This window comes from Pelophylax lessonae, assembly GCF_965119305.1.
Source record: "Pelophylax lessonae genome assembly, chromosome: 2".
Lineage (NCBI taxonomy): Eukaryota > Metazoa > Chordata > Amphibia > Anura > Ranidae > Pelophylax > Pelophylax lessonae.
Window position 1 is genome coordinate 440,022,798 of NC_138769.1, and position 14,958 is coordinate 440,037,755.

General features: G+C 46.9%; 1 protein-coding gene across 1 annotated transcript in view; it reads right to left on the reverse strand.

Moving 5' to 3' along the window:
- The window catches only part of GCC2 (GRIP and coiled-coil domain containing 2), a 124,091-nt gene that overhangs the window by 49,310 nt on the left and 59,823 nt on the right, over positions 1–14,958 (reverse strand). Inside the window, exon 12 of the mRNA XM_082244532.1 lies at positions 5,041–5,145. Within this exon, the coding sequence (XP_082100658.1) occupies positions 5,041–5,145 (105 nt within the window). The remainder of the gene's footprint in view (positions 1–5,040; positions 5,146–14,958) is intronic.

Genomic DNA, 14,958 nt, shown 5'->3' on the forward strand with positions numbered 1-14,958 from the left:
ACGGTAAGATTTTACAAAAATCCATTTTTCTCTGTCGCTCATTAACAGACGCAGTCCTCTTGATTAATATCAAATCGGGACGTCCCAAAGCAGTGCCACAAATGAGGGGTGGGATAACAGAAATCAAAATCCAGAAGGCCCAACCGGTGCCAACTAGAAGCATCAAGGACTCATCGAGCAAAAAGATGAGACCTAAGTGAAAAACCCAACAAACCCTCGAGGTAGACCAACAGTCTCCTCACACAGCGGCCTGCAGGAACCTTGCGGCCAAAAGAGGCATCCGACGATGCCAGCACATCAACCTTATACAATTTTGTAAAGGTATGAACCGACGACCAAGTAGTCGCCTTGAAAACCTGGACCACTGACGCCTAATGGCGGAAGGCCCAGGAGGCACTAAGCGCCGAGTAGAGTGCGCCTTAACAGGAAACGGGGGATCCCGATCCTTAAATAGAATAAGCCTATACCACCGTTTGTCTGATCCATCTAGAGATGGTCGCGGCAGAAACAGGCAACCCCTTTCTAGGGCCATTCGTGATCACAAAAAGTGAATCCGTCTTACGAAGCGAGTTTGTAGTAGTCAAGTGTACCCTGTTTGTCCGAACCACATCCAAGGAGTGTAATGCAAACTCCCAAGGATGGCTAGGCTTAGGGCACAGGGAAGGTAACACAATATTCTCATTCAGATGAAACTCTGAAACCACTTTAGGAAGGAAGGATGGATTCGGACGAAGAACCACCTTATCCCTATGAACCACCAGATAATGCGGCCAGTTCTGACACCCTGCGTGCAGAAGTAATGGCCACCAAGAAGGCCACCTTCTGGGATAACGTAAGCAAGGGAATCTCCCTGATATTTTCAAAGGGAGGTTTCTGAAGAACCGACAACACCAAATTAAGATCCCAGGGCGGTAAGGGCGCGCGCACTGGCGGAGCCAGGTGCCGCACCCCCTGGATGAAATTCCGCACAAAGGAATGAGTAGCCAAAGGCTTCTGAAAGAAGATTGCTAACGCTGAAACCTGACCCTTGATAGTACTCAAGGACAGCTTCTGCTCAACCCCCTATTGCAAAAAAGCCAATATACGGGCCACCGAATAGGCACGTGGAGGGAATCCAAGGGATTCACACCACGCAACATAAGCCTTCCATGTGCGATGATAGACTTTCCTGGAAGTCGTTTTCCTTGCTTTAATTAGAGTAGGAATAACTGAAGTTGACAATCCCTTGTCCTTCAGCACCTGGGTCTCAATGGCCAGGCCGTTAAAGCCAGCGATTGTAAAGCAGGATGGAAGATCGGTCTCTGAGACAGCAGACCCTCCCTGAGATGAAGTCTCCAAGGAGCGTCCGCGACCAGCCTGACCAAGTCGGCGTACCAGGCTTGACGAGGTCAGCCCGGAATTACCAGGATAACTGGAATTCCCTCCACCTCTATCCTGCGAAGAAGTTTCAGCAGTAACTTGAGAGGATGAAAAGGCATACAGTAGCTGATACTGCCCCCACGGGGCGACCAGCCCGTCTGCTGCGTCCGCTAGAGGATCGCGGGCTCGAGCTACAAACCTCCGCACCTTCCTGTTGAGCCGAGATGCCAACAGATCCACATCCGGAGTGCCCCAATGAAGGCACAGCTGGTGAAATACCTCTGGATGAAGAGACCATTCCCCTTGATCCAGAATCTGACGGCTGAGATAATCTGCCTGCCAATTTTTCACCCCCGGAATGAATATCGTGGAGAGAGCTGGAACAAACCGTTCTGCCCAATGAAGAATGCTGGCCACTTCTATGGCCGCCAGGGCACTCTTGGTGCCCCCTTGGTGATTGACATAAGCCACGGCCGTGGCATTGTCCGACTGGATCTGAACCGGGCTGCCCTGGAGCTGCTCGGTCCAGTAAATCAGACAAAGTCTGATCGCTCTCAGTTCCAACACATTTATCGGTAACCTGGAGTTTATCCAAAGAAATGACTTCCCCTGGCTGAGCATCGGAAAACGAAGCCCCCAGACCAGAGACTCCCTGGTCCGCTCGCTCAACCGGATCCGATTGTCCAGGGAATCGTGAATTTCCGATTCTGTTTGAGAAGAATCTCCTCTTGGAGAGTTCGGGTATGAGGCTGGGCAAACGGTACTGCCTCTAAGGAGGCCACCATCAGTCCCAGCTAGTTGACGGACAGCAACATCCGAATCGTTGACTGAATCTTCTGGAGTTTCTCCGCAAGGAGAAACACTCTTGCCAAGGATGTGTCCAAAGTTAGGCCCAGATGGTTCAGTCTCCTGGTGGGAACCAGGGATGATCTTTGGGAAAAGCGAAGAAAACGCTGATGTCCTGCGAAGATGGGGATCTGAAGATAGGCATCCTTGTCTATGGACGCCAGGAAATCCCCCTGATGCAGGGAGGCCACCACTGTACGGATGGACTCCATCTTGAAATTTTGTACCCGGACAAAACACTTGAGTGCTCCCATTCCAGAATTGGACGCACCTTGCCCTCTTTCCTGGGCATTGTGAACAGGTTCGAATAGAACCCCTGAAAACCTTCTGTCCAAGGAACGGGAACTACCACTCCTTGTTGCATCAAGTCCATTACTGCCCCCCGCAAAGCTTTTAAGCGATCCGGGGATAGTCGAATATTGGAAGGGAAGAATCGCACCGGTGGAAGTGATCGAAACTCGATCTTGTATCCCGACCGTATGACCTCGCGAACCCCTTTGTCCGGGATTCTGGAAAGCCATGGATCCGGAAACCGGTGAAGACGTCCCCCCACCCCAGATATGGGTGGGGACGCACCTTCAGGCTGTATTGGTCTTATCTTCAGGTTTGGCTGAGCCGGACTTTCTGAGGACCACTGCTGAAACCGATGCACGCCCCAACAATGGAGTGGCGTCCAGGGCGGCGTCACAGATGAACTGTAGCCCTTGTATCATCTGCTCCAGCAAACCTGATACTGCCGGGGGGATACTTCTCCCCTCTAGGTCACGGCGTACAATTTGGTCCATTCTGTCAACGTTTGTGAAACTAAACCAATGGCAACCACTGGCCTAAAGGCTGACCCTATCAGGGAAAAAATGGAGCGGGATTCCGCTTCCACCTTACGATCCATCGGATCCCTAAAGGACGGAGCGTCCTCCAACGGGATAACAGTGGCTTTATTTAGTCTGGAAATCGGTGAATCCACCAATGGTGGTACCGTCCATTTCTTAAGGAGGGATTCCTCAAACGGATAACGCCTAGCAATGCGTTTGGAAATACCCGGGGTTCGTTTTGGATGATCCTATTCCTCTTTAATTTTATTACCAAAACATTTAGGCAAGGGAAACACCTTCGCCATTTTGGTAGGCCCGAGACAGCAGCCCCAGCAGAGGGACCTGCAGCTGCAGTGACAAGCTCAGAATCCGTATCTGAAGTGTCAGCTGAAATAGGGGTAGACAGGGGTCGCATTCTTGCTCCCCGTCCCTGACAAGCCACCTTCACCCGGGATACAAACGACTCCAAAACCGCTGACAGTGCATCAATCACAAGTGGGGAACTGGAGGGTCCTGCGGCCACCTCGAGGGGATCAGGTGGGGATACATGTGTGGCAGGGTCCATGATTAATCCAAGACACTTGCCAGCAAACAAAAAATGTTTGCAAAAGAAAAAAACTTTTTTTTTTTTTTTTGTAATCCCCAGCGCAACAGCGCCCCTCAGTGTACCTGCTTCGGACCCCCACAGAGAGAGAGAGAGAGAGACCCCAAGGACTCACCACCTGATGCACCTGAAGCTTCTATGGAACTGCTCTCAGCGATGTCCTTTACAGAACAGGAAGTCTGTGGATCGTTTTCCCAGGTAAAGGAGGCGGCTCCGCCCCTTTACACGCCTTCCGGCGCTGCCCCTGCTACTCCTCCAGGTAGCTGGGCGTTTCCAAAATGGCCGCCCCCATGCAGGAGACACGAGGCTACGCCAAAACGGCAGCCCCGCGCGACCTGCGGGAGATGGCGGCGGCCTGTGCCTATGGAAAGATGGCGGCGGCCTGCTACAACGTGCGGCCTGTGGAAGGAAGGCATCGGTCTGTGCGGCCTGCGGGAGGTGTGCGGCCTGCAGAAGGATGGCGGCGGCCTGCAGGAGGTGCCTTATGCATAAAGGTAGGATCATATCATCCTCCTTCTTTTCACAAAATCACACTCAAGAGGGAGATCTGTGACACATGCTATAGGATAGAGGGGGGACCCAGGATCAAGAGGGTCCGACCATCCACAGAGGGGCCCGCATCTATTCCCAAAAACCCGACAGGGGGAGAGGGGGAACATACTACTCACCATACCGGAACCGGCGGGCACCCCCTCCTAACAGAACCCCTCTCCACCGAAGTGGGGGGGGGGGGGCTGTTGACCAATACGGACGCCGCGACTCAGTTTCCAACTGGTCGTCGGCGTCCCGGCGAGACGTTTAACTCGAAGGGTCATTCCCCGTCCAGCGGGACTATGTCGCGGCCGACCCAGCGCGGAGCTAGGGCCTGCACGCGCTCGTGGCTGACTGGGTTGACCACTGGATCTTAACATCCAGCCCATCGCCCAGCTCCAGCAAAATTGTTGAAATGTGTCGCGGCCGATCCAGCGCGGAGCTGGAATCTGCACGCGCTCGTAGGCCACTGGACCTCAAAATCCAGCCCGTCGCCCAGATCCGGCATAATTGCGTGAAGATCTCACAGGAACAACTGGAGAAAAAAGCTGCCTAAAAAAGAAAAAGTATTTCTAAAAAATCTTGCCAGGACCAAAGATCCCAGCAAGGAACTTAGGTCCTTACTCCTAACTAGACAGAAAAAAACTGACATCCTGTAGCAGGAAGTGAGAGGATATACCCTCTGGGACTGCCCCTAAGGTGTGGCCAGAACGTTTTCCTTCTGCCTAGTGTCCTACTCCTGTAGAGGGCAGTATAACCCGATTTGATATTAATCAAGAGGACTGCGTCTGTCAATGAGCGACAGAGAAATATTGATTGCCCTGTGTACCTGCAAATCTTATTAATCTAACATAGCAAAACTAGCTCTTAAGTGAATAGCTATGTTACCTTCTTCACAAGTTCAAGCTCTTGTGTAACTTTCTGTAGCTTATTTTTCTCTTTCTGAAGCTGCTGTTGAAGTTCTTCTATCTGCTTAAGAGAACTGTTGTGATCCTAAAAGAAAATAAACAATAGTTAGTACAGCACTCTGAAATGCATATTTTACATTTATTTCCTTTTTAGTTGCCATTCTCGTCATCTGCTGTTGATTCACATACTTTTAAAACAATCAAAAATATTCTACAGTGTAGTAGTATATGACGTGAAAAATAACTGCATTTACTAAATGTTGCCCTCTTAGGCTAAGTTCACACTTGGTGCGGGTGGTTGCATGTGCAGGACAGTGGGTAAATCACACCTGTTTCCACACCCACAATCAAAATGCGCAGCTCTTTTACAGATGCGCAGTGCTACCACTCATTATGGCACCCCCCCCCCAAATTAAACGCACTTTGTGTTTGAGGGAAATTGCAGGGTGCAAAAGTGCCAGGTGATTTCCCTGTAGCTTTAAAAATGCGCAGGGACCTTTTCCTGCATTTCTCACAGGTACAGCAGCCCATTCAAATAAATGGGTTGCTGTGCCCCGGCAAATATGGGCCACACTAAACGCACAAGCGTGGACCAAGCCTAAATAAACTTCTGATTTCTGGTGAGCATTCAATAGCCTTGAATTACTAACAGACATATCAGCCTGGATGTCACATCACTTCCTCAAACTCAACCTGTCCAAAACCGAGCTCATGGTATTTCCTCCCCCACGGTCCTCTTCCCCTGACTTCTCTGTCAACATCAACGGCACAACTATCAACCTGTCCACCCATGCCAAGGTCCTAGGTATAATCCTGGACTCTGAACTATCCTTTTAGCCACACATCCAGTCAATGCCCAAAGATTGCCGCCTCAACCTCCGCAACATCTCCAAGATACGTCCCTTCCTAACCAATGATGCCACAAAGCTACTAATCCACTCCCTGGTCATCTCTCGTCTCGATTACTGCAACTCCATTCGTATTGACTTACCTTTAAAAAGACTATCCCCCCTTCAGTCCATCATGAACGCTGCTGCCAGGCTCATTCACCTTGCAAACCGCTCTGTGTCTGCTACCCCTCTTTGCCAATCCCTCCATTGGCTGCCACTCAACCAATGAATTAAATTCAAGCTACTAACTATAACCTACAAAGCCACGCATAACTTGGCGCCCAGCTACATCACTAATCTGGTCTCAAAATACCAATCAACTCGTTCTCTTCGCTCCTCCCAGGACCTCCTGCTCTCTAGCTCCCTTGTAACCACTTCTCATGGTCGCCTCCAGGACTTCTCCCGAGCGTCTCCCATCCTCTGGAATGCTCTACCCCCATCTGTCCGACTATTTCCAACTTTGACTACTTTCAGACGATCCCTGAAAACACAACTCTTCAGAGAAACCTATCTGGCAACCACCTAACAACTGTGCTCTTATATTCTCCATCAGCCCATCCCCCACAGCTATTACCTCTTGTATCTCTTGACCGTCCCTCTTAGATTGTAAGCTCTAACGAGCAAGGTCCTCTGATTCCTACTGTATTAAAGTGTATTATATTTGTACTGTCTACCCTCAAGTTGTAAAGCGCTGCGTAAACTGTCGGCGCTATATAAATACTATATAATAATAATAATAATAATAATAATAATAATAATAATAATAATAGCCAGATGTTAATGTCTGCACTGAAGGCAGCAAGGAAAGTGAGTTTTAAAATGACAGATAAGGCAGTGTCTTTACAGGAGACAGATTAGGCGGTGTCCTTACAGGAGGCAAGGAGGTAAAGGTGGCTAAACACAGAAAGATGAGGGTGCAAAAACTATTACACCTTGGCTACAGGTGTCGCAATCCACAACTCATTTGGGAATTCACTGTTTCTTGGTGAATACACATATTGTAAGGGTGACATTAGAAACTGAAGTACAAGAACTAAAAAAGTAGACAATAGTACAAATACTTACACAATTGCATCTTTCATCTTAGTAATTTAATAAATCAAATAGATATTAAAGAGGTGGCAGACAATACACAGATCATGTTCTGCAGTTAATCTTCTTGTGTGCAAAAAAAAGGGCATTTTTTTTCTTGGGAGCCTGTAAAGCATTGCACCCGCGATCTGCGGGGGCAAGGTTAGGCTCTTGCAGACTGTCAGAACACTATCTGCCCATACCTCCGATACAGGCAGACAATGACTTAAGTTAAGGAAGCTCAATGGACTACGTGAGTGCTCACCGGCACCCTCTCAGTTAGTCAAGTACTACACGTTGTCATCCGCAATCGCCGATGGTAGTTGTAGTTTATTCATTCACAGAAATCTATGAACTACAACTACCATCGGCGATTGCGGATGACAACGTGTAGTACTTGACTAACTGAGAGGGTGCCGGTGAGCACTCTCGTAGTCCATTGAGCTTCCTTAACTTAAGTCATTGTCTGCCTGTATCGGAGGTATGGGCAGATAGTGTTCTGACAGTCTGAATTGTGAAAGTGGGTGCAGAGAGAAAATCCCCCCTCCATCCGCTGTCACAAGGAGGGGGCGGATCAGGTGGTGAGGAAGTGAATGTTCAACATGTTGCACCCTTAAGAAGGGATTACTCCCCTTATTGGGGACATTTCCACGCTAATTCTATTTTGCCTCTAGGACAGGAGGTGATAGAAAAATCTTACCAATGGCACACACAATCAAAAGGAGAAAAAAAAAAAAAAAACACAAACAGGATGCCCTAATTGCTGCACATCCAAAGCAGTGAATAATCCTCCAAAATGTCTCCTGCTGTATTTAACCACTTCCATACAGTGCAGTTACACCCCCTTCCTGCCCAGCCCAATTTTCAGCTTTCAGTGCACACTTTGAATGATAATTACTCAGTCATACAACGCTGTACCCAATCAAGTTTATCATTTTTTTCACACAAATAGAGCTTTTTTTTGGTAGTATTTAATCACCTCAGTTTTTTTTTTTTTTTTTTTTTGCGATATAAGTGAAAAAAGAGCAAACATTTCGAAAAAAAAAAACATTTTGTTTTAGTTTCTATTATAAAATTTTGCAAATAAGTATTTTTTTTTCATAAATTTGGGCCAAAATTTATACCACTACATATCTTTGGTAAAAATAACCCAAATTAGTGGCTATTATTTAGTCTGTGTGAAAGTTAGAGTCTACAAGCTATGGTGCCAATCGTTGAAAATTGATCACACCTAATCACACCTGATGTACCGACGGTCTATCATTTCTTCAGGCCCTGAAATGTCAGGACAGTACAAATGCACCCCAAATGACCCCTTTTTGGAAAGTAGATAGTCCAGGGTATTTAGTAAGAGGCGTGGTGAGTTTTTTGAAATTGTAATTTTTTTCCCACAATTCTTGGGAAAATGAAGAAATTACTATTATTATTTTCTTTTTACACAAAATTGTCATAACATGTTATTTCTCACACACAGTATATGCATACTTGCAATTACACCCCAAAATACATTCTGCGACTCCTCCTGAGTATGGCAATACCACATTTGTGAGACTTTTACACAGCCTGGCCACATACAGAGGCCCAACATGCAAGGAGCAAGGTCAGGTGTTCTAGGAGCATAAATTACACATTATTATTATTATATAGTATTTATATAGCGCCGACAGTTTACGCAGCGCTTTACAACTTGAGGGTAGACAGTAAAAATACAATACACTTTAATACAGTAGGAATCAGAGGACCCTGCTCGTTAGAGCTTACAATCTAAGAGGGACGGTCAAGAGATACAAGAGGTAATAGCTGTGAGGGATGGGCTGATGGAGAATATAAGAGCACAGTTGTTAGGTGGGTGCCAGATAGAAATGTGTTTTCAGGGATCGTCTGAAATATGATTTCCTAGCGACCTATCACACTTTTGAAAGCCCTGGAGCACCCACAAAATGACCCATTTTGGAAAGCAAACACCCCAGCACATAATCTAGGAGGCATGGGCTGTAGATAGGTATTCAGGTACTCTGATGAGCTGCAGACAGGTTTGGAAAGCAAACACCCCAACGTATATTCTATGAGGCATAATGAGTCTTTTGAACATGTCATTTTTTTTCCACAAGTTTTTGGAAAATGTGGAAAGAAAATGAAAATATGTTTACATATCAACATATGTAAATCATGTTTTCTGATATTTAGGTAGAGTAAAGTAGAGTAAAAAAATCTTTACATCTTTTATGTTCTCATCAACTTTGCCAGATCATGGATAAAAATGAATAGAACTATTGTGTCTAAATACAATCTTTTCCAGTTTTTGGTCCCATATATAAAATTGAAGAAGAAAATAAAAACTGATGGGTACATTGCTATTTTGTTGTATTCTTTTTCTTTCTAAAAATCCAAATCAGGTGAACTGTGTAGGAATTACAACAGTTTGTATATGTGCCTCCCACTTTTTAAGAAACCAAAAGTAATGGGACAGATCACCAATCATAAATCAAACTTTCACTTTTTAATACTTGGTTGCAAATCCTTTGCAGTCAATTACAGCCTGAAGTCTGGAATGCATAGACATCACCAGATGCTGGGTTTCATCCCTGGTGATGCTCTGCAAGGCCTCTACTGCAACTGTCTTCAGTTCCTGTTGTTCTTGGGGCATTTTCCCTTCAGTTTTGTTTTCAGCAAGTGAAATGCATTCTCAAATCAGATTCAGGTCAGGTGATTGACTTGGCCATTGCATAACATTCCAATTCTTTCCCTTAAAAAACTCTTTGGTTGTTTTCGCAGTATGCTTCCGGCCATTGTCCATCTGCCCTGTAAAGCGCCGAATATGAGCAGATAATATTGCCCGAAACACTTCAGAATTAATCCTGCTGCTTTTGTCAGCAGTCACATCATCAATAAATACAAGAGAACCAGTTCCATTGGCAGCCCTACATGCCCACGCCATGACACTACCACCACCATGCTTCACTGATGAGGTGGTATGCTTTGGATCATGAGCAGTTCCTTTCCTTCTCCATACTCTTCTCTTCCCATCACTCTGGTACAAGTTGATCTTGGTCTCATCTGTCCATAGGATGTTGTTCCAGAACTGTGAAGGCTTTTTTAGATGTTGTTTGGCAAACTCTAATCTGGCCTTCCTGTTTTTGAGGCTTACCAATGGTTTACATCTTGTGGTCAACCCTCTGTATTCACTCTGGTGAAGTCTTCTCTTGATTATTGACTTTGACACACATACACCTACCTCCTGGAGAGTGTCCTTGATCTGGCCAACTGTTGTGAAGGGTGTTTTCTTCACCAGAGAAAGAATTCTTCGGTCATCCACCACAGTTGTTTTCCGTGGTCTTCCGGGTCTTTTGGTGTTGCTGAGCTCACCGGTGCATTCTTTCTTTTTATGGATGTTCCAAACAGTTGATTTGGCCACACCTAATGTTTGCTATCTCTCTGATGGGTTTGTTTTGTTTTTTTCAGCCTAATGATGGCTTGCCTCAATGATAGTGACAGCTCTTTGGATCTCATATTGAGAGTTGACAGCAACAGATTCCAAATGCAAATAGCACACTTGAAATGAACTCTGGACCTTTTCTCTGCTCCTTGTAAATGGAATAATGAGGGAATAACACACACCTGGCCATGGGACAGCTCAGCAACCAATTGTCCCATTACTTTTGGTCCCTTAAAAAGTGGGAGGCACATATACAAACTGTTGTAATTCCTAAACCTTTCACCTGATTTGGATGTAAATATCCTCAAATTAAAGCTGAAAATCTGCAGTTAAAGCACATCTTGTTTGTTTCATTTCAAATCCATTATAGAGCCAAAAAGATTAGAATTGTGTTGATGTCCCAATATTTATGGACCTGACTGTATTTTCCTGCTTTGTTCAATAGCATTGTGCAGATTGGTCCCTTACTTCCATTTTGGAAGTGTCCTGCCAGTGCTCTCTGCTCCTCCTTCCTGTGGGTTCCCCCTCAGCAAGCCGACTGCTAAGGGGGCACCCCAGCACATGTGTTATCATAATGGAAACCGGGATCACCACCAGCCACTTGTAATAGTGACAGACTTTATTGGAATATGGAGACAGCCCAAAAAACAAAATGGCTTACTTTAGCAAAATTAACACAAAAAAGTCCACAAGACTGGTTCATTGACAAAAATAGGGTAAATGGTGCCCTGCCACCAAACCAGTTCCTCTTTTGGAGGTTTCCAGTCTGCTTTAGGGGTCCCAAATAAGACCTGGGATCCTCTCACAACCCAGTGCCACACTGTGACCATATTACATTTTTATCATTTTTTAACACAAATAGAGCTTTTTTTGGTGGTATTTGATCACCACTGGGCTTTTTAATTTTTTGCTAAACAAACGAAAATAAAAACAAAAAAACAAAAAGGGATTTTTGACTTACTGTAAAATCCATTTCTCTGCATTCATTGACGGACACAGCTCCTTAGGATTCCTGATCAATGGGAAATCCAAAAGCAGTAGCAAACTTGAGGGGTGGGACAACAGGAAAATCTCAAGGCTAAACAGTAGCAACCAGGTAACAGGAGCTCAACAAAAAACACCACCACAAGCACAGCTCCTTAGGATTCTTGACCATTGGGTTATATTGCCCCCCCACAGAAGGACGACACTAGGCAGAAAAAAAATAACTCTACTACGCCTATGGGCAATTCCAGGAGGTATACTCACCCTCTCTGCTATAGGTACTTAGTTCTGTTAAAAGCAGTGTCAGAAGTGTTACAACTCCATAGAGGGGTGGGTGCTGTGTCCGTCAATGAATGGAGAGAAATGGATTTCCGGGCCAAAAACCTAATTTTCTCTTACGTTCATTGACAGACACAGCTTCTTAGGATTCCTGACCATTGGGACATCCCAAAGCAGTGCCATACATGAGGGGTGGGACAACTGAAAAATCCCAAGGCTAAACAGTAGCAACCAGGTAACAGGAGCTCAACAAAAAACAACTGGAGCCCTCCTGAACAATACACCCCCAAAGAGGAAACAGACCCTCTAAACAGCAGCCTGCAAAACCTTGCAGCCAAAGGAAGCATCTGCAGATGGCAACACATCCACTTTATAGAATTTTGTGAAAGTGTGAACCGATGGCCAAGTGGCCACCTTGCAAACCTGCGCCACTGATCCCTAACGATGGAAGGCCCTAGAAGCACTAAGCGCCCGAGTATAGTGCGACTTGACAAGGAAAGGAGGAACCTGAACCTTGATCGAATAGGCCTGAGTCACCGTGTGTCTGATCCATCTTGAAATGGTCGCAGAAGAAGTGAACAGCCCTTTTCTTGGCCCATCTGTGAGCACAAATATTGAGTCACTTACGAAAAAACTCAGTAGCTGCCAGGTACACCCGAATCGCCCGAACCACATCCAGGACAGGCAATGCAATTTCCTTGGGATGTTTGGGTCTGGGACACAGGGAAGGCAACACAATGTCTTCATTCAAATGGAAATCAGAGACTACTTTAGCAAGGAATGATAACGCCGCCAGTTTTGACACCCTGTGAGCAGAGGTGATAGCTACCAAAAAGGCCACCTTCTGAGACAGAGTAAGCAGGGGAATCTCCTGAATATTTTCAAAGGGAGGTTTCTGGAGGGCTGGAGGCATCAAGTTCAGATCCCAGGGCGGTAAAGAAGACTGCACCAGTGGAGTCAGATGTCAAACCCCTTTAATAGGTACGTGGCAAGGGGTCGTTGAAAAAAGACTGCCAAGGCAGACACCTGGCCCTTAATGGTACTCCAGGCCAGTTTCTGCTCAACCCTGTTGAAGGAAGGTCAAGACCCGAGCCACTGAAAAAGAGCGAGGGTGAACTCCCATCGACTCACACCACGAAATGCACGCTTTCCACATACGTTGGTAGATCTTCCTAGAGGCAAACCTCTATCCTTCAGCCCCTGGCTTTTAACAGCCAAGCCGTTAAAGCCAGCGACTGTGAAGCAAGATGGAAGATTGGCCCTTGAGACAGCAGATCCTCCCTGAGAGGCAATCTCCAAGGGACATCGGCGACCAGACGCATTAGGTGGGCGTACCAAGACCGGCAAGGCCAGTCTGGGTGCAACGAGATTGACCGTAACCCCTTCTTCCCCGATTCTGCGCAAGAGCCTTGGCAGAAGCTTGAGAGGAGGGAAAGCGTAGATCAGATAGTACTGGCCCCACGAGCGGCGTTCCGCCAGAGGATCCCGTGACCATGCCACAAACCTTAGGAACTTTTCTGTTGAGCCAAGACGCAAACAGATCCACCTCAGGTGTGCCCCACCAGAGACATATCTGGTGAAGGGACCACTCCCCTTGGTCCAACGCCTGCCGACTGAGATAATCCACGTACCAGTTTTCCACTCCTGGAATGTGCACGAGCCGGAACAATGCGTTCTGCCCACCGTAGAATGCTGACAACCTCCAGAGCTGCAACACACTTCTTGTTCCACCCTGGTGATTGACAGAAGCCACTGCCACAGAGTTGTCTGACTCAATCTTTACTGGTAGCTCCTAAAGACGATCCATCCAGTGATCCAGGCACAGCTTGATCGCCCGGAGTTCCAGGACATTTAATCGGTAGTCTGGACACTTCCAGTGTCCAAACACCCTGAGCAGAGCTCCGACCCCGGACACCTCCCCATCCGGACAGACTGGCATCCGTGTCCGTGTCCAATAGAAGGGGAGAAAGAGCTGGAAAGCGAAGCCACCAGACCAAAGAATCTTTGATTTCCCGGCTCAGCCGGATTGGATTGTCTAGAGACTTTGGAAACTTGTCCCATTTGACCAAGATCTCCCTTTGCAGGGACCTTATATGGAACTGTGCAAACAGGACTGTCTCGAAGGTAGATACCATCAAGCCCAACACCCGCATGCAAGTTCGGAGGGATGACCATCTGCTGGACAGCAGGAGATGAATGCAAGCATGCAACTTCTGGAGTTTGCCTAGAGGAAGGAACACTCTGGCTAGAGTGGAGACAAGAGTCAGATCCAGACAATACAAATTTATGGATGGAAACAGCAGACTTCTGGTAATTCAGAAGCCAACCAAACTCCCTCAGGGTCTGTATAGTGATCTCCATGTTGTCCATCAAGGGAGCAGAGGACTCGCAAGAGGAGGTCATTCACATAGCCCAGTACCCCAACTGAAGGCCTATAGCAGAGAAGGGGGGGGGGGGGAGTATATCACCTAGGACTGCCCATAGGCTGTCTTTTTTCTGCCTAGTGTCCTACTCCTGTCTGGTAATTCAGAAGCCAACCGAACTCCCTCAGGGTCTGTTATAGTGATCTCCATGTCGTCCATGAGAACCGCAGAGGACTCTGCTCGCAAGAGAAGGTCGTCCAGTTAACCCAGTATTGCAATTCCCGGCTGACGAAGGAACGCCAGAACCAACACTTTTGTAAAGACCCGAGGGGCGGAGGCGGGACCAAAGGATAACGCCACAAACTAATAATGCTCCTCTCCTACAGCAAAGCGAAGGAAGCTCTGGTGACAGGCACAGATTGGAATGTGCAAGTAAGCATCCTTGATCTCCACAGAGACAAAAAAAATCCCTTTGATGTAGTGATGCCACTACCGTGTGAATGGACTCCATCCTGAACTTCTGTACCCGCACAAAGCATTTCAGGGCCTTGATTTCCAGAATCAGATGCATCTAGCCCTCTTTCTTTGGGACCGTAAACAGGTTTGAATAAAAACCCTGAAAGTTCCGAGGCCAGAACCAGGACAATCACAACCTGATGCAGCAGGCCCCAAAGAGAGCTTGCAATTGGTCAAGGGACAGATGCACATTGGAAGGGAAGAACCTTTCCGGAGGGTAAGAACAAAACTCGATCTTGTAGCCAGACTGTATAACTTTGTGGATCCATTTGTCTTGCACCAAGGAGGTCCAAGGGCCCGGAAACCAGCGAAGATGTCCCCCCACCCCAGGGAGGGGTGAGGGCGTACCTTTATGCTGA